At 37.1% G+C, this 27,003-nt stretch overlaps 2 protein-coding genes across 4 annotated transcripts; one reads left to right on the top strand and one right to left on the bottom strand.

Annotated features, from left to right (window-relative positions):
• Window positions 1-649: 649 nt before the first annotated feature.
• LOC113508395 lies at window positions 650-26,438 on the bottom strand. 3 transcript variants are annotated; one of them, XM_026891403.1, is made up of 14 exons: window positions 26,094-26,438; window positions 9,469-9,586; window positions 8,715-8,853; window positions 8,197-8,344; window positions 7,797-7,901; window positions 7,568-7,702; window positions 7,283-7,490; window positions 6,865-7,057; window positions 6,286-6,537; window positions 5,640-5,804; window positions 4,389-4,555; window positions 2,587-2,754; window positions 2,132-2,323; window positions 650-1,714 (listed from the first exon to the last, which is right to left on the bottom strand). In XM_026891403.1, exons 2-14 carry the CDS (start codon window positions 9,530-9,532, stop codon window positions 1,623-1,625), a joined length of 2,028 nt encoding a protein of 675 aa, XP_026747204.1. In that variant the 5' UTR covers window positions 9,533-9,586; window positions 26,094-26,438; the 3' UTR covers window positions 650-1,622. The 3 variants fall into 3 exon arrangements, with proteins under 3 accessions (XP_026747204.1, XP_026747206.1, XP_026747205.1); XM_026891405.1 differs by lacking the exon at window positions 26,094-26,438 and adding an exon at window positions 9,791-10,261; XM_026891404.1 differs by lacking the exon at window positions 26,094-26,438 and adding an exon at window positions 9,734-10,261.
• Window positions 17,315-21,904, top strand: LOC113508392 (uncharacterized protein K02A2.6-like). The gene has a single exon (XM_026891400.1). It carries the CDS (start codon window positions 17,496-17,498, stop codon window positions 21,750-21,752), a length of 4,257 nt encoding a protein of 1,418 aa, XP_026747201.1. The 5' UTR covers window positions 17,315-17,495; the 3' UTR covers window positions 21,753-21,904.
• Window positions 26,439-27,003: the final 565 nt, after the last annotated feature.

Raw genomic sequence — 27,003 nt, forward strand, 5'->3', positions numbered from 1 at the left:
ATATTTATTACCCTCAAATCCTCAAATGCTTAGTGTACTGATAGATGTAATGTACGTTTTGACCAAAATAAATAAGCAGGACCTCCAGAGACCATTTGTAATAGATGCTAAGGTTCCCCTTTTATTCTTTCGGCAAACAGCACATTATGCCATGGATCCCACATGTCGAACGTTAAAATCCTGAGAAGTGAGATAACCAGACTTACTACACTAAAGGGTTGTGGATGTTGAAAAGAAGCTACTCCATGTAATTTTTAATGCCTTAAGACTGCGAACTGATCCGAACAGCTAATGGAAAAAAAATGTTGCTAAATTTTATTCCGCAGCCAAAAAATGCGACTTCCACCCTCACGCATAGACGGCGCTGTTACTACTCTACGTTCATTCTCTGGCTCACGCGCATGTGGCGTAGACTCTGTTTCATGAATTAAGTCCCGCGGCGGGTGTATCGCTAGTATCTATGTCAATGCATAATTTCCTGCTATTTTCCGCGGGACTTCTTTCGTAAGACAGAGTTTAGTAGGTAGATGTACAAAAATCGAATAAAACCGTCATAATAGGGAACGTGACAAATACAACAACATTTTGACAACGTAAACGATGTCGTCATTTGTTTAAATTCTAATTGATTAAAAAGAAATAAATATACTGAGGCAGTGAAATCACTTTATTAATAAAAAAAATTACATATAAAATACGTACAAATGCAAACCGGAGACTGTTGGACACTAATTTCAATAATAAATTACAACATCATCTAATCATACAAAAAGCACTTAAATATCACAATTGTTTACTTATGTGGTCTATCGGATATGTTTTCAAGGATAAAATAATATTAACTACTAGTCTCCAAGAACAACATCAATCAATTCTAGGACCTCATATTAGATATCATCGCCCTTATTCTGCTATTTACAATGGCTGATTAATAAATGGGAATTGCATTAATTGTATAGACCGTAAATGTTCCGCCCCATACTGGATCTCAAATTATTGTGTGCGAAAATGCTTAGGAGAATACGAATACTGTCATTTTAATCTAATTTCCATTAATTCACCGGCCATTATAAATAGCGGAATCGGGGCCTGTTACCTACTTATGGAAAAACCATAGGCGACATACCTTAGCTTGATAATAAAATATATATCTATCTATTGGTACAGAGGTCAATTAAAATAATATACGTGGAGCTAATGGTCATCCGCAATTCAAGTTCGTGATCAATGAAGTGCTATTTGAGTGTTAATTTGGTTCATCCATCAACTATAAGCACCGATATTGATTCTTCTCACTGTTGGCTTTTCAAGCTGTTTGTGAGACTTGATACGTACATTGACTTAAATCTAGTTATTTATTATTATGATAAGACACATACTTATTTAAAAACATATTATGCTAGGCACATGACAATTATTAATAACACTAAAAAACATGAAAAACATCTATTTGCATTGATAGTTACAAGGAAAGGTACACTTGACAACGTTAAATTTTTAAACACCTTTTGGGTATTAATCCATAGGCAATTTGGAAGTTTTTCAATTTTTATTAATAATTTATTTCAACACACAAAGTTGCTTTTGAGTTTTGTGTTCGTCGACTTGTTGGAAGGTTACATTTAGTAACGGAATTGGCCTTTCCGGGAACGCTCTTCGTGGTAGACTCGCATGGGTGAGTAGTTGCCATTGGAGTTTCCGTTAGAATTTAAACCTATAATAAAAATGCTTTTAAGTGATATTACTAATTCATTGTACGAAATAATCTAGAAGTACCTAGATGCATAAACATATCTCACAAGTAGTACCTATCTAGATTTACAATACAGGTGCCTAATGCCTATGCCTACATAGGTAGGTGGGTGGTAAACATGCAATTTTTTAATTTGGGTATACTCGTACCTTTAGCATTAAGCTGTCCATCTATAGAGCAAGCTTTAATAAATAAGAAACATATTAGCGCACTGAAAATACACTTAAGTAAATCCCAGAATAGGATATACATGTACAATGTAAGTAGATAATAAGTCAATAAACATACATAGATATCCGTCAGGCATTTTTATAATGCTTCATTTAGGCATCATCAAGTCTTTTTCAAATTGTGGATGATTTTGATTCAGATGCTTACCCTGCAGAAGGTGATTCGGCGGTGAGACCGCAGGGGCACCGCATCTCGGGGCTAAGAGCAGGTGATAAAGTGCGAGGTACACTGCCGCGGACAGCAACGCGACCACGCCCAGGGCACGGTACACGTCTCGAGCTGACTCCAGTGGCCGCTCCAGCGATACTATGCCGCTTACTATTGCCCCTATACATCGACCTGGCGAAATAAACGGTTCATAAGGGTTTTTGAACGATAAGCTAAATTTTTCGCAAATATCTCGGGGTAAAACACTATCTTCTATCCATAATCTTCATCACAAATTACTTTCGATGGACGCACATCTGTTTTTCCTCTTCAACTTGCCAACCACCCTTTCCTCATTCGCTACTAGCTCGATCATATCGTCTATTACGGAAACGTTGAGTTACATACGAGTAGGTAAGTAGTGAAAATGTCATTTTAAGTAGGTAGGTACTTACCGATACAGAAATGTGCGATAACTGGTAGAGCCTGTCCTGTAGCTGTGTACTTTCGCGGTACCAAGTGTCGGAAATATAATACAGCTGTCACCCAGACCAAGCTTAATGTGAATACTTCCAGGACCTCACATACAACAACCCATGAATAGTCAGCGCTATATGCCAAACCTGGGAAAAAATTCATTACATTATAACAACATAAACATATAATGCGTACATATACCTACCTTGGTAAATAGAAGTAGAAAAAAAGTTGATGATCGAAGTCAGATTTACAAAACGCTGATACTGGTGTCTCTACAATATTGTGTTCAGCAATTATTTATCTGTAGACGCAAGTTATTTTGCGTCATAGCTCCAACAAAGAATTATGCATTTTGTTGTGTTGATAATCTAACACGATAAAAGATAAAAAAGATAAAAGATATTTTTATTTGTAAAACATGAGTATACATACATAGTGTGCATGCAGGGTGTTAAAAAGAAAAAAAAAAGTAACAGTCATGTTTAGCCATTACAGCATACAAATATAAAGAAAGAAAAAATAATCTTATTATTTTGAAATAAACATTTTAAACCTCTCCAAATTAACAATTATACTTAAGTATTTATTAGTTTTAAGTTAATACAACAAAAAATATTAACAATACCAACAACACTATAATTATATAATTCTAGCACATAGTTGCTCTACCACTAATAAAGTTATAATTGTAAAACAAAGAAATACAATTAGAATAGAAAGTATGGAGCAGTAAATCAGCTGTTATATTTTATCCTGCAGGAACTCTTCAATAGAATAATAAGATTTATCAGTTAAGAATTTAGTTAATTGCTTTTTGAAAATTTCAATTTTTAGGTCTTTCCAGAGTGACGGTATTTTATTGTAAATTTTTGGAGCCATACAAAAAATGCTATTGTGCATCATAGTTGTTTTTGATGTTTGAATACACAATTTGCTATTATCGCGTCTATTGCGATTAATTACATCAGACATCTTTGCAAATAAATGAGGGTTTGTTTTTACAAATACGGCCGTTTCTAAAATGTACAGAGACGGAAGGGTTAATATTCTCAATTTTTTAAAATACGGTTACAGCTATCAGTGACTGTCAGCTTGAACATAGTCCTTAAGCATCGCTTTTGAGCTTTGAAAACTAATTCTTTGTTGGTAGAGTTACCCCAAAAGATAATACCGTATCTAATAATAGAGGAAACGAGACCATGGTAAGCTGTAAGAAGAGCATCCATGTTAATTATAGGAACCAGCTTATGTATTGCATATGAGGCCATACTAATTCTTCTTATTAAACTTTCTATGTGAGGTTTCCAATTTAGTTTTTTATCAATAATTACACCAAGAAATCTTGCCTCTTCAGCTTCAATAATCATTTTGTTATTGTAATTAGTATTTAGGTTTGCCATCGTAGTTCCTCTTTGGGTAAAGTGTATAATATTAGTTTTATCAAGGTTTATTTTTAAGTTATTATTTTCTAGCCATTGTACTATTGATTTTAGGGAATCATTAATGTCAGACTTATATTGTTTTTTGTTTAGACATGGTACCGTAATAGTGCTGTCGTCAGCAAATAATGTCATATATTGGTGAGTACATTTCGGTAGGTCATTTATATACAAAATGAATAACAGAGGACCTAAGACACTACCCTGTGGTACTCCATATTTGACGATACGCATTGATGATTTATGTTTCTCTTCTTGTTTTGTGTCTATGTTTATTGAACACGGTACTTACTGTTCCATTGATTTTGTTGGTGACTAGGATTATGGAATATGCTTACCAGTATATCGGACGCCGTAAATAGTGAATGCCATGATGAAGACGTTGGAATGTCCAATGTAGTCAACGAGGGCTTCGGCCCACCAGAGGGCGGGCACAGCCGGCAGCGCTCCCGCGGTCAGCGTTAGCCCCATCTCGGTTATCGTACCGTTCAGTTCCAGAACAGTCCTGAAATAAGTATTTGAGTGTAAGTAATGGGACTCCATGCACTGTATTTTAATTAGTTCTACTCATATATATTCCGTCAAGGATAGCTCGGATATCATCACTACATAGTATAAAACAAAGTCGCTTTTTCTGTCATGTGTCATGTTGTATGTCCCTATGAACGCTTAAATCTTTAAAACTACGCAACGGATTTTGATGCGGTTTTCAACAATAGATAGAGCAATTCTTGAGGAAGGTTTTAGTGTATAATAAGTTTAGGTTTTGTGTAAACTGACAATATTACAACGATATTAGTTAAACATGTCGGAAAAAATTAAGCCATTCGAGAGCTTTCCTCGAGAACGCTGCCAAAACCTTTTGAGTTACAACAAAACTATGTATGGCGGGTTGGGTTTGGTATGGGTTATTTACGAACCTATTTTTAACAATACAGTATTAATCCTTATCCAAATAAATAAGTTAGATATATTATACATGTAATATAGAACAAAATTGCCTTTTACACTACACCAAAAAAGTGAATAGGTAATGAGTTATCGTAATATTAAAATCTCCGCCCGAGAAATTAAAAATCGATGAAACGTAGCGAAGATATCGTTGGCATCTATATACTAATATACTTATACTAATATATAAAGCTGAAGAGTTTGTTTGTTTGTTTGTTTGAACGCGCTAATCTCAGGAACTACTGGTTCAAATTGAAAAAATATTTTTGTGTTGAATAGACCATTCATCGAGAGAGGTTTTAGGCTATATATCATCACGCTGCGACCAATAGGAGCGAAGAAAAAGTCATAACTTATATCTTCTAACCACGCAGACGAAGTCGCGGGCAGCAGCTAGTTTGTAGATAAAGATTAAGCTCGTAAGTCAGTGTTCTTTTCAGTTATCATGGCAAATGTAGCTTTGTGTTGTATCTGTTAATTGCTTAGCGTATAATAAAATAAACTGTTGTTAAAGTTACAGAAAGGGTTATTAGAAAGGGTTAGTGTTCACATTCTAATAATAACTTCTTTGAGTTCATTCATATTCATTCAATTGATTCATTCATTCAGTTTTACAAGATGCCTAATTGAAACCTTACCAAGGTAGGTAGGCATCGATGCCACTCCACAGGGTGCCAAGTAGTGCGACCACGGCGAAAACCGCAGCGGTTTCGGCTCCATATCGTCGCACCGTGTTCATAGGCATGGCCAGTACTCCTGTTGCTGTGTGCCACCACCATTCGGGAGTGGAAAGCGGCATGTGACTGAAATAGTGGCATGATTACGTGAGCTACAAGTATAATAGGTACCTATAGAATAGTTTTTTAGATAGCTTCTTTAGGACCCACCATCTACCTGGATGTCATTGGGCAAATAGGCGGGTCCATACTAGACCATAGCATGACCAAGCACAAATAATGTTATGTTAGGATTTTTATATTCATTCGGTTTACATTAAGAACATTGAATATTTTATTACGCTAGAGAATACTTTGTGTTTATGCACTGATAAGTAGGTATGTTATGAGTCATATAAATTACAAAAGATTCTATGATTCAAAGTAGGATCATCGCTTCCTACGCATCGAAGTGGCCTACTCAGTGATTCATTATTATCTAATAGTCGGTAGTGAGGTAGACTCACATTCAGCGTTTACTGAGTTGGAATATAAACGACGCTTTACAATCTAATTTTAACTGTCGTAAACGTTTAAAACCCTTGGCATAGTAAACGTGCATACACACCTATCAAAAAGGAGAATAAGTGCCCCAATGACCATGAACACTGCGTGTAAAACGAAAGGTATGAGGTAAGGATTGTCTGGCATTTCTTGTGCAGCTAGTCCGGCCAGTGGAGGGAAGATGGCGAGTCCCAGGGTGCCAAACGCAAGCTGTCGGCCAACATCACCTCTTCCTAGCGAAGTTTCTCTTGTAGCTATAACACAGGCTGCTCCGAGAAGTGCCAGTCCTGCTGTCGGCCAAATATCTGCTAGAATCCTGGAAAAAGAATGCATATTGTAATGCTTAAAACGGAGTATATGTGTCGGAACTGATTGGAATAAATAATACTACTATAATAGTATGGATATTGGAAATAGAATGAATATATTCTATTGGAATCACCGATAGTAAAACCACTGCACATAACAGTGATTCTTAGGTGTGAGAACAATATCCCTCAATCTTTTTTTTCATTTCATTCCTTCATGGTTTTCATTTCACCAGTGAACACTCCTCCACACTATTTATACGAGTACCTCAGCAATTTCATCAATCATCTGAAACATTACGGATGTTTGAAACAAAGCAAGGTTGATAACTGACCTAATAAACAAATAAGTCCAAAACGTGTAGCTCGGGTCTCCAATCACAAGTCGGCATTCGGCGTCGGCAAGAACACCGTCGGGTTCGTCGTAAGGGTCCAGCACTTGGCAGCGTACTGCTGGCCTACACTCTTGGTTTTCTGTAGTTACTTCTGCTAAACGGTTGGGTGGAACCTGACAGCTTGATGGGCCAGCTTAAAGATGACAAAGGTAAAATTTTATTAGGTGGTTACAGCACACAGACTTTGCTCTCAGCCCTGTGAGTAATCCTTGTTAATTTAATATACACAAAGTTTTGCACTAAAAGTCTCATTTGTGTGTCACTATCATACAGTAAAAACTTCACACAGAGTTGCGCACACTAATGAGCTGAACTGTCTGAACGCGTTTCATCAGTTTGATTTGTACTGTATCCTTACCTGTTCGATATGTGCACCAGGCATCAGAATCAACGGATTCCGTTTCGTTATCGGGTAGTTCAGGTGCTACCAAAGACAGAGGCACGCGGAGCCTTGCCTGATGCTGCATGTACACCAGACATTGGCCGTTGTAGCAAAAGTGAGGAGGGTTCACTTCAAAAGGCATTGAGTGCATCACCTCTTCTTCCTCAGTCACTGGCGATTCCGTCTGTGAAAAATTATTAGGTCACCAATCATAATTTACAAAAGGCTAAAAGTTGTTTTATTTTTGGATTTTTTAATTACCGTAGCATTGGCGATATTCAGGTACATAGGGCTAAGTGTTGTGGTTGTTGACGTGGTAGTAAATGGTTGTCTAACCCATGTCATGTTTTCGTCAGCGCATCCATACTCGCATGCTGTCACCGCCAGTACTCCTGACTGCAAGAACATAGATCATGTTCAGTGATTTTGGTAAAATCTTTATGGGACCTAACTGTTGCAGTGTTAACTTATTTATATGACTTCATTTTACCTTTTCGCCCGACCACCGGTTGCATCGCATGTCCTCTTTGCACACTTCTTGCATGACATAAGCACTATCTTCATCGCACATGAATAGGACTTGAGGTCGCCGAGCCTATAAATTACAAGTAAATATTTATTTAAATGATAATAAAAATCCTTTAAAGGACTCTAAAGTGACTTCGTTTCTTGGCCATATAATTTTAAACGGTTCAAAAGAAAAAGTATAAAAAATTCTATTATGTTAGGGTAATTATTTGACTACCTTTTTTAGAATAGTGTGGGAAACTCACAAATTGTTATTTGTTTTGTGAAAGTGGGTCACGAAAAAGTCTCTACACATATTGTAGGTATAATTAATTATACAAGACTGGCATCTTTATTTTAAATTCCAGTCTATGTATTGTTACCTCATGTCGCTCCGTGTAGGGTACAGAGAGAAGGAGCGTATAGAACACAGCACTGAGGATGAGGCAGGCGGCGGTGACGAAACGCAAAAGACGTCCAGACCCGCTGGGGCCTGTGCCACCGCCGGTCGAGCCTCGGCCCACAGACATTCTGTACACGAAATAGGTGTCTTGAGATACATGCTAAGGTAATTGCTGTTCCAGGCATTCTTAGCTGCGATTGTGATTGTTCTTGCGTGTAGAGAGTGTGGACAGCTTTTGTAATTAAGAATTCACATTTCGCATAAAAGTGGGAGAAACGTAAATTCAATAAATCCGTAATTCAGTAGTGTCTATAATGATAAACGTGATCTCATTCTATAAAAAACTATCACAATCGGTTTCTTTCAAGCAATAAATATCACTTGACAACAAGCCATTATTAGACAAGTATCTAAAGTAAAGCAGAATCGATTCGTCACCCAGCAAACCTTGCTCGCCATCCTTATAAAGACACAATTATTGACTACTACAATACTTACTTATCAATGAGAGGCCCCAATACGGCCGGGCCGAGTAATGCAATGCATGGTGCGATGGCTGATATGAGCCGAGCTTCTCCTTTGTCTAGACCCACTGACAGCATGTGTAGTGGCAGAAACGGGAATATGCAGCCCACACCTAAACACAAACAAAAATAACATTAAAACGGTTGACATACGATCCTGGTCGTATGTTTTAAAGCTAAAGAGTTTTTAAGTGTCGAATTGCGTGCGCGCATACATCTGAGAGTCGTAAGTAGTCGGAGCATATGGGTCACATTGGCCGCGATCTCGGCACAGTGGCAAGTCCGAGGTGAACGGTCCCTAAATCATTCTATAGGTAGGTAGCAGTCGACACTCCTTAGAAGGTAACTTGCAACATCGACTTCAATTATAGGCTATGTGTGTCGTATGCCGCATATGATGCCTTGGGACTAGTTTTTATTGGCTTCTGATCAGAACAGTAACGATTTTGTTTTTAATTCGTTGCCCAAGAAAGGAGTAAACAACGCATCGCTTATTTATTAGTACCGCGAAGTGATTTACAAGTGAAGATTTTTATCGAAGACTGAGCAGGTTTGTGTAACTCTTTGGTTCTTTTATTAGTAAAGACCTATGTTTGAGGAATTTATATCAGCACATAAATTCCTCAAAGTCATACTAATTTCAAGACAGCTTATCATAATAAACGATGACAACATGACAGTTTGTTGAATTTATTGTTTGTACAGTAGTTAATAATTTCATACTTTACCTGAGAGAAAGCAGAAGAGAACGCATTTTAGCGTTATAAGGTTCTTATTGACGAGTTGCTTCATCTTGGCTGTTTTTGTAGTAATTTGTAACGGTTGAGTTAATCAGGTATCTTGCATCTGGAAAGGAAAATATATTTATCGAAATAGTTGCTACTTAGATAGAAATCAACAGTATTTCGGTTACTTTATCTGACTTTAGCTCTTTATTTTATAGGTACTTCGTATGACACCACGAATAAGTCTGAATAAGTAACTCAGTTTTACCAAGTGAAATTAAATTTCTATGTTCCAGTCATTGCAAGCGTCACATAATACATTTACCCCTTGATACATTTCACTTCAAAAACAAAACTCCAGTAATTGTTTAACAGTCTTTGGAGGAGCACGTGTCTGTGAGAATTTTATTGAGTGACAAAAAAACTCAAACAATCGATGCAACGCGTTTTGTAAATCGGGGCCACGGTCACTTATTTAAACGCCTACATCACTGGCGTCTCGTTGTGACACAACCAATGCCAACTGTTATGTAGAATTAAAATAGATGCCATGAGATGACTGCTGCAGTGATCTCATCCTGAGCACAACAGTCGACAAACGGGCTCGTAAAAACCGCGCGTTGTGCCGGACGCATGGTGAATGGGTACCTACAGGGCGACGATTAATAAGCCGACTGATGCAATCAGACTTAGTCACATGCATATTTACGATTCCCTACTACATTTGTTGCTGCAAATTAATACTTTGAGAACACTAGGCTTGTTAATACCTAGTTACCCAAAACGGAGTCTAGCAAACACTGAATGTCCTCATAACTCACGCAAAATTATGTCATAGGTTATCATACTCAAATCATCATTATCAAAATAAACATGAGTCAGACGACTAATACAACATAGGTACACGTGGTTTTTAACGACCTCGACCACGAGCTCAATATATTTACATACGTGTCAACTCTGTTGAAAATGTTAGTACTTTTTTTTAACCAGTGAAAACCCAAAAGAAAAGCCAGAGGAAATAAGAAATATAATTTCAAACATTCGTCAATATGGATCATAATTATTTGCAGTTTTCGTTTAGTTTTAATAGAAAATTTCAGAATAACACTAATTGTCTCAAGGAATAATATAAAATAGTTATGAAATTCCATAAAATCCTACACTCATTAGCTCTTGCGATAAATTAAAGTTTAATTTCCGTATTACTAGAATGTGACATCATACACGACATACTATAAAACCGTTTATGAAATTTTGGTCACAGTTATGTCGATAACCACTTTTGGGAAGTCCCAAACTATGTAATAAGTAAGAATCTCAATATGCAGAGCAGGAGTAGCAGCTATAAGTAAAATAGTAAGTCATGGATTTTGATGGCTGCAATCCCAGCTGATGAGAACCGGTCTCCACTAGCACACTTTCGTAGTTTCTATGATAGACTACCCAATTAATTCTTATAGTTTATGATTATGGCCATATATTATCTTTAGTGAGAATAAACAGTGATTTCTTTCGAAAAGTTTGATTAAATAAAATTGCAAGAGAATCAAATAAATGTTATAACTGGATTAAAACAGATTATCGGATTAGTATTATAAGAAAATGCACATTCGTTTCTCAATTGCTTGTTGCCGCAAATATTTTCTACTTTTCGAATAAAACTTTGCATTAATTTTACAACATCAATTTTCTAATGATTAACTTGATGCATCAACTGTATCGTCTGAACATCTACTTACCTATTTCATAAAAAAAAAGTTTCACATTCAATAAATATAATCGGCTATTTCTCTCTATCTTGTTACTCGAAAGAGGTCAGTAATTGTCAACACGGGTTCATGATATTTCGTCGCCATCTCCTAACCAAAGGGTATCGTTATCTGTGTAACTAGGTTACGATCGAGAAATATAAACATGACCGTCCCATACTTTCACACGACAGCTGCTTGCCCTGTGGCAAGCCGCCAATACGAATTGGAATTTTTATTCATGCATATTAAATTTCATTTAATATACTTTTTGATCATTTTTTTAAGAGGTGTAAAAGGAAAGAGTTTGTTGTGTGCAATATCTGAATCATTTATGAAACTGTAAATTTGCATGTTGAGTCGGGAGTTTATTGAATTTAAGCATGATACCGCATGACTCATATCAGAAAACTGTCTACTATCGTAACAATGTTGTAACAAGTATCGTGTAGAGATTGAATAAACATCTGAAAATCAAACGGGTATTTGTTTTGTGCGGGAATGAACCACATACAAACAAACTCAGCGAGTCAGCGCCTACGCTAAGGCTGTCAGTCCACGCCCAGCAAGTCACACAGACTGGAAATAGTATTTAAATGAGTATTTGCTACTAGACACATAAGTATAATATCTACAAATAAGGACTTGGTTTTTGCGCAATGTACGTAAATCAGTGGATCGCAGAACTAAGGTAAAATTATTAGTCATGAAATTGTTTTTAACTAAATCGCAGATAAACATTAAATAAAAAGGTACTTGTTAACAGAATAAAAATCTTAGTAAATGCGATGACATGGTGAGCAAAAAGTCCCTGAAATCAATTTCCAGAACACTTAACCACAATCAAACCTAATAAGTTAGTTGCAACTAGGAAACTAAATGGAAACGGCATAATGTATGATGGTAAATATATGTATCTAGTATGCGGGTATACCGCTTCTATTCTTCTATAAAATAGATTTTCTGCCCTGTTTCTGTAAAATAGATTTCGCTAAAGGCAATAAAATAAATGCTAAGGTACTAGCAAAATTGTTCGCATGCGTGCGTGGGACCCGTTTCACAAATTGAACTAAACCTAGAGGGCACGGCAAGGTTGATGACCGAAATTTGGCGAATGCCGAAAAGTTGCGAAATAAGAAGGCCAAAATAATCGTCGAAACGGGCAATAAATTCTATTACGTACCTACTGAACTATTATATAATTTTGAAGTATAGTTTGGTTTTTTCTTATTAGTCTGGCAATCTGTCGGTGAGTAACAGTAGCAGCGACGCATAATTTTTAAACGTATCAGCTGCCTGCGATCGCAGTCAGTTAGCGTAACCAAGTAGCAAAACTGCATAGTATTTTACCCTAAAATACTAATTTGGATCTTATATTTTTGCCAGAAATAAAATTGCAGTCAGTTACTCAGTTAACTCTACTTTTAATGTTTAATGGCTAGATTGTTTTACATTTCCAGTATAAAATACATATATCAGCACCGGATCTTTGTCAACTATTTGTTGAACAACAAAAATGTAAAGCGTATTGTGTATTACATAGCTATCTGTTATATAATGTGCCTTTTACATAGTCCACAATCGAGACATTCAATTTACGTAAAAAAGCCACATTAGCGACTAAATTTCATTAACAGGGCCCAGTCGTCACCCCAGCATTATTCACTGATTACTACTGCTAAGTATTAAACTAAACAATTTATTGTTATGAACCCAACAAAATAGTAACATCTGACTATGGAAACAAAGATACGATCGTCATTTCTAAAACAAATAAAATCTGTGCAACACAACAACACACAGTTCTATGGTCTCTTATCAGCAGCACCAATACTAAAACCACAGCTAAAACCGACTTCATAATATCAAGCATCTAGTAAGGCTTGTAGTAAGTTCTAAAGTGTATTATCTAAACAGGTCAAGCAAAAAACCGATGACGAGTCATACTCCAATTTAGCATTTTAAAACAATGTATGTTGCTGAACTTGGCACTACCCAAGCAAAATGTTGAAGTCATCCACCATATGGCTTGAACTGTATTTAGAAATAAAGTTATTCAAGTGATTTCTTTGTTCTCATAAACTTTAAGTTTTAATACTTTATTCGGTTACCACTGAAAATCTCATGAGTCATAAGGCGCAGAGCTTGATGTATGATGAGCGATGCCCGTTTCCGATGTATGCATTTTTGCCGTGACCCTTTTTGTGTTTATATTCACTTTCCTGCATTAAGTCAATCACTTGACATTCCATGAAAAATGTTTCATGTAATAATGAATCTTCTGAAAATACTACAAGAGATTGATAAACGTTGAAGGAAAAAATTGTAAGAAATCCTGAATTCCAAATATTGGGATCTGCAATCGCTAACCCGCAGAGAGCGTGGTGATCAATAATCAAACCTTTTCCCTGTGGAAGGAGGCATTTTGTCAGCAGTGGGACAGCTACAGGATGGCATACAAAGTTAATCATCTTAATAAAAAAAAAACGAAAACAGTCGATAAACATATTTAGAAACTATGAATACGTGTACATTGACTTCTAGTAAATGTATCCACGTTCTTAGCTGTTCATTCACCCAACGCGTGGATATAAGAAGATACTTAGGTCGCTGTAATTGATTGAGTGGAGATGTCACAGTTGTCGGGCCAATTTAATTCACTATAGTCTGGCAAGCCACTTGTTTTATATCCCCGGTCGAACAGTGAGTTATATACCCGTAGCTGTATTAGTAGACCACACTACTATGCGAAGTGGAAAGAAAAATCGATAAAGTAAGCGACAGAAACTAGAACACCATGCTTGAACTTCAGTACGGTGTAACCCAATTTAAGAATTGACCTCTTTATAGCACGGTGAACGAAATATCAGAATTCTTTGGACAGTCACACTCACTTATGCAGGTAGCTGTTGCAGAACTGAAGTTGGTTGCTTCTGAACATGTAATTTTATAGCAAAAACGTACAAATTGTGCTTTCCATAACTTTCAGAACAGATTTAAGTGCGTCCAACGTTGAACGAGTGATTTTTTTATTTAATTGTCCCATCATAATTCATCTAGCAAAACTAAAGTGTAACATATTAATGATGTTTACCCAATGTTACTACAGGCAAGCCTTACAAAACTCAATTATATGTAGGTATCAGTATTTGCAATGGCGAAGAAGGACATAAATCATCATTCCTATCTACTTGCCTTTTTGCTCTTCGCTTTTTAACTGAAGTAAAAATATAATGTGAGATCCGCTATAGCTCGAACAGGAAAGGTAGCCAATTAAAAACCAGCTTGGTCTTTAAACCAGCACGACCAATGCTCGTGATTAGAGAAGACTTACATTAAACTGCATATGTACGTGTAGTAGAATAACTGTAAATGAATATTGCCTGCTATATAAATTGAAAGTCTCACTCTGGTGTCATTGCACAGAATTGGTGATTTTCTGAAATTGGTCCGGCATTTAAAAATGTTATTGAATTGCAAAAGGTTAAGATATTTTTTTTTTTATATTTTTACCATGCAAGGTTGTCTTTGAAATGGTATTAAAATATGTATTTACACTACCAATGCAACAATGATACGTCGGCTGACCTAGCTAGGCAATAAAACTAAAGTCTATTAACATGCATAGCAATAATTATTATATCATGCGGCATTTACATATTGCAAGGGCACTCTACTACTTTTCTAATAAATCTTTGGTGATGTGATAAGTATGTATATATACAAACTGTGCTTAAAACATTGACCTTTAGCAGATTCCTGAGCTCCATAACTATTACTTAAATATGAGTGTTGTTTTGCTTTTGACTCTCCATTTTAGACTGCTCGCTAGTCTCTAATTTATAACATTTATATATTAAATATTCATGTGGTGACTAGCCCAACATTTGTTTGTAATTATGGATTCACACAGAGCTAAAATACCAGCATGTTGGCGATGGGGGTGACAGTTATTCTATTTATAAGCAGACTAAATGGCAAACCTAAACAATATGACAACAAACCTATTTTGGTAGAAACAGAGTGAATCAAGCTTTTAAATAATGTATTTATTCAAAATATACTGATGCCATCTCACTAAACAATCGGGACATTAAGGCAGTACTGGGTACTTACAATACAATATCAAGTACATCACCTTGAACGTGCCTTGACCGGTGGATTGGAGACTGGTTTAAGGAGCAGTGTTAAGGCAAGGCTTAGGGCCGAGTTGCTATATTGTAGTGGTGCCGGGAGCGATGGCGTCACCGCTATAATCAGCGAAGGCCTGTTACCGACTTGTGACCGAACGCGACGCCTGCGCGAGTCGCTTCAAAGATATCATCACACTATAATTCAATCAAGTATGATGTAAACGGTCGTTTTATCCATGACAACGATCTCACTATCATTGGCGTCAGTGCACAACTACTTACTGTGGACCCGCAATGAACAAATTAAAGACCTCCCAAAGGCGGTCAAAAATAGCTTCTTCAGATATGTCAACTCCGATCAGCTATTCTGAATGTTAACATTGAGTTCATTTGTACTGTTTCTCTACAAATAAGTATATCAACTCTTACTTTTCACGTATCTTGTATCGTAGGGTTGGGTTACATTCTGCTTTCGTTTTTCCTGCTACACGCATTCGAATGTTATTTAAACAACCCAACAACGTAGCTACATGTTTGGCTAATAGAGTTGCAATTCTTCGAAGACTGCATTTAAATAGGTTCGTTACAATACATAACAGAAACAGAACGACTATTTATTTTCCAGTCACGTTTGACATTGCCGAATTAAAATGATCTAAATTATAGAGACTGGGAAATGTAGAGTAGGAGACAGGGTGGATGCATCGACAGGTTCTGGAAGGCCCTTACCTCATTCATCTATAATCATAAGAACGTTATCACTGTCACATCTTTTGGCAATGAAATCAGACCCCGATTAGTGAAAGGCAAGGCAAACTTACCTAATAGGAACACAACATTTTATTTTTAGTATTTTTTGCCTTTGCTAAGCTAATCGACACCTGCTAATCTGATAGACTAAAAGAAATTACGATGAGCTTTTATAAACAATACTGCATTGGAGTAAAATATATATTACAGCATTACAATGACAGACTTTCTTTCTTGGACTCATAACTACGTGACAGCCTCTACCTATGCGTCAATGATAGCGATGATAACCTTTAACCAAACGCGACACAAACAGTGGAAGCTGGTCTTAAATAATCCTATACCATTAATAACTTTTATTGTTCCATTCAAACGCGAAGTACAAAAGAAATTCAAAGTGAGACGATAAGTTGTTGCTTGTTGTTAACTTGTTAACTACTTACAGGTAAGTTAAAGACCAAAATAACTGTAGGTCTACTGCTATTTTGGTCTTTAACTTTTTTCTTCAAGGAGGTTCTTTCGTTTTTAATAACCTTTTCAGTACCTCGTTTTTTGGAGTTCAGAACTTACTGAAACATTTATTCATATACCTCGGGTTAATATTGCTACCAATATAAATATTTATCTCCAAAAGAAAAAAGTTACACCTTGAAACATAAATTGACTTCAGCGGAAGAAGATGCTAATTAAAATAAATGAATGGGAAAGATGGCGAATTGGCAGTTCGTTGAACTCTCGTGTCCGGCCAAGGCGACGCGACGTTACATATTATAATACCCAGGGGAGAGTGTAGGTGGGTGCGTCTTTGCACCGATAAGAACTCGCCGTCACGCTGCGAACATCTGGGCCATACATTGTATTGTTTCACCTACACTAATGTAAGTAGTGTAAGTACTAAGTAATAGAAATTCATCATAAGACTCTCTAAGACTCAACTCATTAAGACATTAATGGAATTAAGTTTTCAACTATGATTATATTGCCAAAATGTGAAACGATTCTTGATTCTTTCTTTCAACCATCTTTCATTTTTTAAAGTTTGTTCCTCTTGCACGAAAAATAAGTTATTTAAGTACCCAACCAATTTCAATGATTGAAGAATGAAGTGTAAACACGTATTTCATTTAGCGCTCTGAGTCTCTATATTTTTATCAATCGTCGAAGAGTTTGATCTGCATATGATTTATGTGTTATAAATCAGAATTTATCAGAAAGTACCTGTTAAGTATCTGTGACCGCGTCCTTTCCCGCCCTCTGAACTGTCATACGAACTGTCATCTGTCAAACCGTATGTGAATAAACCAGTGCGTTGCTAACCTGCGATTGTTTAACTTGTACCTACGACCTTTATACATAACAGTGGCGACGAGATTACCTACAATTGCAAATAATCAAAATGTCTAGTGTTCAATTCGGGATTTTACATAGTTTTGACCACAATACGCAGACGTGGAAAACGTACAAAGGTCGCATTGCTCAATATTTTTTGGCCAATGATATCAACAAGAATTCTGATCCGACAGGCGATAAGAGGAAAGCCATCCTCCTCAGCGCACTCACAGAGGGTACCTACAAATTGGTAACGGATTTGGTACTCCCAAAAGATGTGGTAGATGTGCCCTACGAAGACTTGTTAACACGACTGGACGACCATTTTACCCCGAAAAGCGTGGGGTTTGGCGAGCGTCACAACTTTTACGCGGCCACTCAACAAGCAGGCGAAACTCACTCGCAGTGGGCAGCGAGACTACGAGGCCTTACGGCAAAGTGCAACTTTCTCAACGTGGAAGAGGCGCTCCGTGACAAGTTTATCATGGGGTTGCAGCCAGGACGTGAAAAAGAGAAGCTGTACACGAAGGACCTCACCGATCTCACCTTGGCCAAGGTCGTGGAGATGGCAGAGAACCTGAGCTGCGCGCGCGCTGCCGCCGTGGCCAGCGCAGGCGCCGCGGCTAGCGCAGTCGCGCCGTCTACGCCGGACCAGCTTTTCAAGATTGCAAATGTTGGAAAAAGTGGTAGTGTAGCGAAAGTGAAATGTGGCGTGTGTGGTTATACGAATCACAAATCGGCAGACTGTAGGTTCGCAAATTATGTGTGTAAAAAGTGTCACGTAAAAGGCCACTTGCGTAAAATGTGCACTAAAGTGAATTACGTACAGGTGGATGGCGGTGACGAGGGTGAGGATGACGATGACGGTAAGGTCTATTATATCCGTTCATTCAGGGGAGAACCCATGGTAGAAACTGTTTTTATTAAAAATGTTCCATTTAAATTCGAAGTTGATAGTGGATCTACAGTAACTGTAGTGTCGGAATGCTTTTACAAAAGTTATTTCAAAGATGTGCCATTATCAAATACTGGTAAACAGCTGAGGACGTACAACGGGGGCAAAATAGTGTGTGTAGGTACAATGCGGTTACCGATAAGCTACGCGGACCAAACACACTATTTGGTTATTTACGTAATTCGTGACGGAGGCCCCCCGCTACTTGGTAGAGATTTTATATCTTTGTTCAGCTTACATTTGATTCCGGTTAATTACTGCACCGATTCAGATGTGCCCATCAAGGATTTACAAATGCAATATCCGAGGTTATTTTCAGATAAATTAGGAACTTTTAATAAATACGAAATCAAATTATTGTTAAAAAAAGACGCTAAGCCGGTTTTCTGTAAGGCACGCCCGGTAGCATTTGCTTTACGAGATAAGGTCGAGAAAGAAATCAATAGATTGGTCGATTTAGGTATTCTTGAACCTGTAGAATATTCGGAATATGCTTCACCGATAGTTCCGGTTTTAAAACGGAATGGGACAGTCAGATTGTGCGCAGATTACTCTATAAGTATAAATAAACAATTATTAATAGAACAATATCCACTCCCCACGACTAGCGAGTTATTTTCAAAAATCCATGGAGGCCAGCAGTTTAGTAAGCTCGATTTATCAATGGCTTATAACCAATTCGTTTTACATAACGATTCTAAAAACTTGACGTGTATAAATACGAACCGTGGATTATATAGATTTACGCGTCTAGTATTCGGGTTAGCCAGCGCGCCGTCCATTTTCCAACGCGCGATCGAGAGCTTGCTATCTGGGTTGGATGGAGTGTTGTGTCTACTTGATGATATTTTGATAACGGGTCGTGACAAGCAGGAACATGTACAAAAATTGAACTCCGTTTTAAAGCGTTTAGAGGACGCGGGATTGACATTACAAAAAGAAAAATGTAGTTTTTTCCAGGACAAAGTCAGTTATTTAGGTTATATTATTACTAAGGACGGGTTAAAAAAAGCTCCTGAAAAAATTAAGGCCATGTTAGAAGCACCAGTCCCCTCAAATATTAATCAGTTACAATCTTTCTTGGGACTGATCAACTACTACAGGAACTTTGTACCAAATGCGTCCACTATTCTCAGTCCTTTATACGATTTATTAAAAAAGGGCTCTAAGTGGGGATGGACTGATAATCATGATAAGGCGTTTAAAACAATAAAACAAGTAATGACATCAGAGCAAGTCCTCGCACATTTCGACCCGAACGCCCGGATAATATTAACGGTTGACGCTTCTCCGAGTGGGTTGGGAGCAGTCCTCTCACAAGTAGGCTTAGACGGTGTCGAAAGACCGATTTCATTTGTGTCGCGTACCTTAAATTCGGCGGAAAAGCGTTACGCGCAAATACAAAAGGAAGCAACCGCCATTATTTACGGAGTGCGACGATTTCATCAATATTTGTATGGCAGATCTGAACCATTCATTTTACGAACGGATCACAAGCCCCTTTTATCTATTTTTGGGGCTGATAGGGGAATTCCAGAGATGTCAGCAAATAGATTGCAACGTTACGCGTTGTTCTTAAGTAGTTATAACTATAAAATAGAATACGTGCGCAGCGCTGATAATAGTGCGGACTATTTGTCCCGCGCGAGCCTGCCGCGAGCGATGCATGCGTGTGCGTGCACCGAGGAATGTAAGTGTTGCGACTGCGAGGTTGCATATGACCGCGCGACTTATGTATGTTTTGTTGTAGATGGAAGCATGCCCGTGACATTAGAGAAATTGCGCGAGGAAACAAGGGGTGACGTAGTGTTAAGGCAAGTGATAGACTTTATTTCGAATGGATGGCCGCCGAAAGTAAACGACTTAAGGTTAAAGCCGTATCACATGTGTAGAACACAGTTATCTTTTGAGAATGGGTGCGTAATGAGAGGTCACAAGGTGGTTATACCTACTAGCTTATATCAAATAATTCTTAAAGAGTTACATGCTTCACATTTAGGGATAGTTAAAACAAAGGCCGAAGCTAGATCTAGATTTTGGTTTCCGGGAATCGATCAAGCTGTAGAAACAATGATATCTTCATGCGAAGTATGTATTCAGCTGCGACCTTCGCCACCGCGAGCCCCGCTGGTCCATTGGGAATTTCCACCATGTCCTTTTCACAGAATTCATATAGACTTTCTTGGTCCGATAAAAGGTTGTGTGTATTTAGTAGCGGTTGACGCGCATACCAAGTGGGTGGAGGTATTCAATATGAATACGGCTACGTCTACGGCTGCAGTCATAGTAAAGCTATGCGAGTTTATGTCACGATTTGGAGTTCCGAAAACAATAGTGAGTGATAATGGCACAGCTTTCTGTTCACGTGAATTTGAACTATTTTGCGCGACTAATGGAATTTCTCACATGACTTCACCGGTGTATCACCCACCGAGTAACGGCCAAGCCGAAAGTTTTGTCAAAGTAGTAAAAAAAGGAATAAAATCATATCTTATGTCGAGCCATAACGCGAAAGACTCATCGGTAAGATTGCTAAAATATCTGATGGATTACCGTAATTCAGTTCACACTACTACTGGGTTATCCCCTGCTCAGTTGGTTTTTGGTCACAAGTTAAGGTCGCGTTTAGACTTAATCAATCCGAAGTCATCGGCTCCCTCGTCACCGTCTGTATCCGATCACGTAAAAAATCAACAGTGTATGCAAACTAAACAACAAGGGAAAAATAAAGAAAAGAATTTTGAAATAAGTGATATTGTATTATATAAAAGATTCGTTAACAAAGCAAGTTATACATGGTGTAAGGGCATCATATTGAAAAGAATAGGTAAAGTTTTGTATTTAGTAAAAGACCTTAAAAACTCAGAAAGTTACAAAAGACACATAAATCAGCTGAGGCTTTATAAAGGAACACGTAACAATAATGAACAAGAAGCGTTGTTGAACTTACCTGGGTCGTCTGGGCTATCTTCATCTCCGCCGCCGTCGCCGCCTCCAACACCGCTGCCGCCGCCGTCGCCTTCGTCAGCTTCTTCAGGAACAGCTGTACCGCAGCCCGAGCTCGACTTACCAAACTTCTCTCCGGGTAGCTCAGCCAGAGGGAGGAGAGCAGAATTGTACGAAGGAGGTACCTCTTTGTTAGTGAGGGAAGACGAGTCCGAGAATTGCTCCCCTCAGATTGCAGAGAACGAGCAGCGAATTGTAGCGAATGATGCAGTTGTTGAAACAAGAGAAAGACCTGTAGACTCCGAGGATGAGTTCCACGAAGCGGAAACCGACACCCAGGAGACACAACATGATAGCCAAGTAATTACGACAAATAGATCGCTACGAAAACGCCCCGTGATTAGTTATAGGAAGTATTTTTAGTATTGCTTAATTTAAGTTTAGAGTTTAAGTACTTTTTGTAATAGAGGGAGGGATGTTAAGTATCTGTGACCGCGTCCTTTCCCGCCCTCTGAACTGTCATACGAACTGTCATCTGTCAAACCGTATGTGAATAAACCAGTGCGTTGCTAACCTGCGATTGTTTAACTTGTACCTACGACCTTTATACATAACAGTACCTAACCTACAAAACGGTCAATGATCTACATTATGAATAGTTCTTTTTTCAACGTCTATCGCATTCATTTATTATCCATCTGGCTCGACAATCGTTGATGACGGATGGTTAAGTTGCAACTGTCAATAATACAGAAAAATGTGTCCATGTATCAGTTGGCTCATAGCTATATACTCGAGGTTAACGTTATCTTAGCCACAAAATTTGCATATTAGGTTATTCTTATTATTCACATTCACCTATGGATATATTACTGACTTTCTTAGTTTTTGAATAACTTATTATCTTTAACAGCATTGACGTTACGGCTAGCGTCTCTCAAGGTTAAAAACAAGTTCATTGTAAAGTTTGACATACCTATTACTCATTCAGTTATTAATTATAAATCTGGTATTATGCTCAATTTGCAGTGCTTTTAAGAGAAAAGTGGAATTAGTAGACTACTTCCACGACAGGCCAAGTGCATGTTTTTCGTAAATTGCACATTTTGCCATTGTCAAGGCACTCCCTCAGACTTTCCAATATTTATTGCCTAGATTCCGCTATTTACAATTGCCGGTGAATTAATAGAGATTGGATTTAAATGAAACTATTCGTATATTGTCAAAAAACATATTTAACGAACGCGGTACACTCACTGTCAATACAATGCATTTCACAATATTGTAATTGATTTAGGAAGATACGTACAGCGCAAAAATTTAATCCAATTCCTATTAATTAATCAGCGTTTAGCAGAATTTGCATCCAGTTCCCAGCCCAGAAGTCTGAGCATGCACAAATGCTATAAGTAAATGCTTAGTCCTCAAAACTTCATGATCTTTCTTCCCATGAGAATTGTAAGATTGGAAGCCATTGTTTATATTAATAAGTCACAGTAATCAACCATGGCCACCACGGGATACAGTGAGTTTCGTGTTACATAACATAAACTACATTGTGAATGGTACCATGGTGGTTATAACTGCCAAAGTTTTTATTAGCTCATCGAACGGAAGTCGTGCGTGATGCCATTACTACGAAATGTGCTATAGTTCTTTTTTTAATAATTTAATGAACACAGAGTAGCAGCCATGTGAAACGTAGCACGTGGGTTTTTAAATTAAAAAACAATGACTATCCAATTTTTGAACTCTTTACTTAGCTATTTTGACACTCAATTTGGTTCTTTTTTGTGTATTATTCCCAACTTATTTATTTCCTCGATTATTGTTAATTTTTATGATTACATCCTCTAACAAATTAAATGAGTTCTTTAATTAAGATAGATGAGATCCTTATGCTAGTTAGACCCAATGCATCTTTATGATTTTGTTGATGACATATGAGTTTGAGGAGTGGACTGGAACGGCAACGGTATTAGCATAATTGGAGGACAGCGGCGGCAGCCGTGGAACCGGTTGGTTCGTGGTACGAACATGACGTCACCACTGACATCACCACCCGTATGCGAGCTACATAAAATAATGAAAGTTAGAAGGATATATTTACTAATGATAAACTCCCACGCGATTGAGGTCTAGATATGTGATTGCATGCAACAAACGTCTTTTGGGTAACCTCTACAAAAAGTTGCCTGTCTATTCCTCACTTATCATTCACGAAAAGTAAGAACAGTTACAGAGCATAAAAAAATCCAGGCATGGTAAACTTTGTGTGTAGACGTTTTTTTTAATTTTATAAATTACATTATGAGGTTTTTTTTATAACCCACAGTCACTTGCATAAAGACTATGATAGACGTTTCTAAAGGTAGAAAAAAAGCGTATTTCTATTTATTTATAGATATGGATGCTAAGAGCACCAACACTACTTAAGTAATTGCAATTACTATACGGAAAATGGGAGTACGGTATGTATGCATATATATTTATATTTTATACGTAGTATCTATACATAGATAATTGATAGGAATGTGTGTCTTAGAAGCAGTCAACTTTACCACCAGATGTCATATATGTAGTATAAAATAAATTCACGAATGTGTTCTTAGTGGCAATGACCTATAGAATAATACAATTTTTCAGCTTGTAAAAGGATCTCGTTAATATTTTTTCGCACGAAACACTTTGCACTAGTATTGCAGTGTTATTAAGGCTTGGCCTTCTAACTACTTTATATTAATTAAACTGTCATCAACAGTCAACAGAAAATCTGGTGTATATAGGTCGGCACACCCAGGGCGGTTGTCAGGCCCAACCCTATAAAACGACACCACCCGCCCGTGCTACCAAAACATTTTATGTAACGAACTTTGTAACTATAAAAGCATGTGTTTTATTATTTAGTGTTATTACTTATTAGTATAATTGCAAAGTTTATAGAACACACGTGTGTAGAACATGCGCCATTTTGGGACAAAGAGGCCGAAAAAAGAATTCGTTCTCAGCATAAAAGAGTCATAGGAGGGAAAAAAATGAAATAAATAGCAACGTATATTTGCACATAATTGCCACAATAGATAAAAGAACATTAAATACTGGTGATACTGGATTTATATTTTAATACCTTTCATTTGCAAACAGAGCATTGGTAGAGTCGCGAACTCTATCCCTACCAACACTCTACATTTGCAGTTTGGTGTAGTCTATAAGATACTACGTTAAACTTACTTACAGAGCTGTTTATTTTATATAAGTATTTGGTCCTGACCAGATTTAGATATGAGAGAAAAAAGATCTCGATGTAAGAAGTTTGTTGTTCTGTCTTTGATCATGTTAGTAAATCGTAAAGTTATAATCGTCAAACACATTCTGCTCATTTAAAACAGGTCAACACTGTTTTCTGTTTATTCGTTCAAACGTTATAGTACAAAATTTTATGTTTACCTACGTTCTCATATAAAACTACCAACTGACAACCAACTGGTACATTTGCAGTTATAAATATGTAGCGTATCAGCGTATGTTACAAAACCAGTTTCGAGTTTTATTATTCTTTGCTTAACTCTGATGGGATCAAGTTAGCTTGATATTTGGTACCTTAAGTTATGTAGCAGTTATGTCAAATAAATATAACTTAGGAACCTTAATTTTTTTGGAAAAATTATTCGTTGATATATTTGTAAATAAGTTTAAAAAGAACAAACATTGGATATAACAGTGTGTCTTTACAACATATCTAAATAGCGACATGAAGACATAGGACAGATAGAGCGCCCTAAATAACTTGCGTATTTGGGAATAATTGCAACTGTTACAGAATTAAATAATAAATTATATAAGTATTTGGAGTAGTAGTATAAGTAGTATGCAATTGGAGAGGCCTATGTCCAGCAGTGGACGAATATGGGCTGTTAATGATAATGATGATAATAAGTATTCAGCTTATTTAATAACGCACCTATTCGTCAAATTTGCTAACGTAAAAGCCTTTAATTTAATAAGGTGAGGTTTATAACAGGGACATTATTATGTTTACATTGTTGACAGTATTGAGTGCCTGTAAATTGCTAACTGCTATAAAAAGCCAAAACATATGTGAGTTGTGACTCATGCCTAGATCTTTGAAGTTTTTTTCGGTTAGTGATGACTATCTAAGTAGTTACACCCGAAAAGCCTTCTTAGCTCATGCTTTCGCTAACTTACTCTAGTAGATAAATACATATTGCTTGGTACTTTAACTACCAGTTTGCCGCATAAATGCATGCAATGCGCCGGATAAATAACTAGGTTTATTAAAATCTGCATTATATAGGTAGGTAAGTACGAAGCGCGAAGTGTACTTACTTAGGTCAGTATAAATATTTATAAGTAAATGTTTAATGTAAATAAAATAAATAAGCATATTATGTGTGTGAGTGTTCATAGCGAAAGTTGTTTACACTGTAAGTTAGTTATTTTACAAAGAAATTTACATGTTAGGTCCATCCATCAGAGAGGTCTCAGATTTAATCTACAGTCATTTTTTTTTAATAGCCTCTTACATTTAAAACATCATTTAAATTCTTAAATAAGTTATTAAACCTCTAAAGTACATAGAAAGGTGTTTTTTTTTTAATTTTTGGAATTAGTTACTAGTATTACAGTTACCAGACATTAAAAACCGGCTTCAAATGATAAAACAAAAATCTAAACATGAATCACTCAATAATCGCAAACACAAGTAAAAATAAATATAAACCACACTTTCATGTTTTTATTTACCTTACAACAACCGCTCTCAGAAGATGTTTTATTTATTGTAAAATTTACACAAAACTTTTAATTCATTTATTTGCAACTTTCACAACACAAGTTTAGCACACAAACTCAACGATCAATGTGTTTGAGAATCCAGTTGTACTTTACTTCGACAGAGCAATGCTCACGCATACCGTACGATGCACGATCACAGCGAAAAAGCGCGCGCGGCCAGCGTGCGGGTCAAACGCGCACTAAACTATAGGTATACTCAACTACCATGTACAACGAACGCCTCCAACGAGAGTCGAACGAAAATCGAAAATAATGCGACGCTGCCTCCTTGGCGGGTACACCGTGGGCCAACGTCTCTCCAAATATGTGCGTCCATAGTTTCATTTGTATGTGAGCAGAACAAGACTGTTATTCAGAATGGGGCGATGTATTTGCTTTATGCTATAAGACAAGTCAACACGCAATGGTAGCGTTTCTCTACTCGATACGCTCCGTCGCTTTACATTGCTGGTAGAAGTTGGTATAATGAGCCATATGCCGCCGGTAAACAGTGTAGGTAGTCTTGGGTGACCTTGTAAAAGCTGGGGTTCGATTCCCGGAGGGACAATCATAATAATAAATTGTCCTAATTTTCATTTATCTTCAAATAGAACATTAGGGTTCTTTATCTAATTGATTTTCAAAGTAGGTATTTTTTTTTGTAGATACCATGGTCCACCTTCATTCAGACTTATATTCAGTAATAGATCGATAGAGTAGTAGAGTACGCGAAATATAAGGGCCTTAAAAGTTAGCTACATACATGTATTTTTTATAATTTCTGTAAAGTTAAATGCAAGTTTAGAAGTCAGTCGGTACACACGGTACGCGTAGTAAGTGCTGACCTTTCGCAGAGTTTATATCACAGAGTACATTCTAT

Source organism: Trichoplusia ni, chromosome 2 (genome assembly GCF_003590095.1).
Source record: "Trichoplusia ni isolate ovarian cell line Hi5 chromosome 2, tn1, whole genome shotgun sequence".
In the NCBI taxonomy this organism is placed as follows: Eukaryota; Metazoa; Arthropoda; class Insecta; order Lepidoptera; family Noctuidae; genus Trichoplusia; species Trichoplusia ni.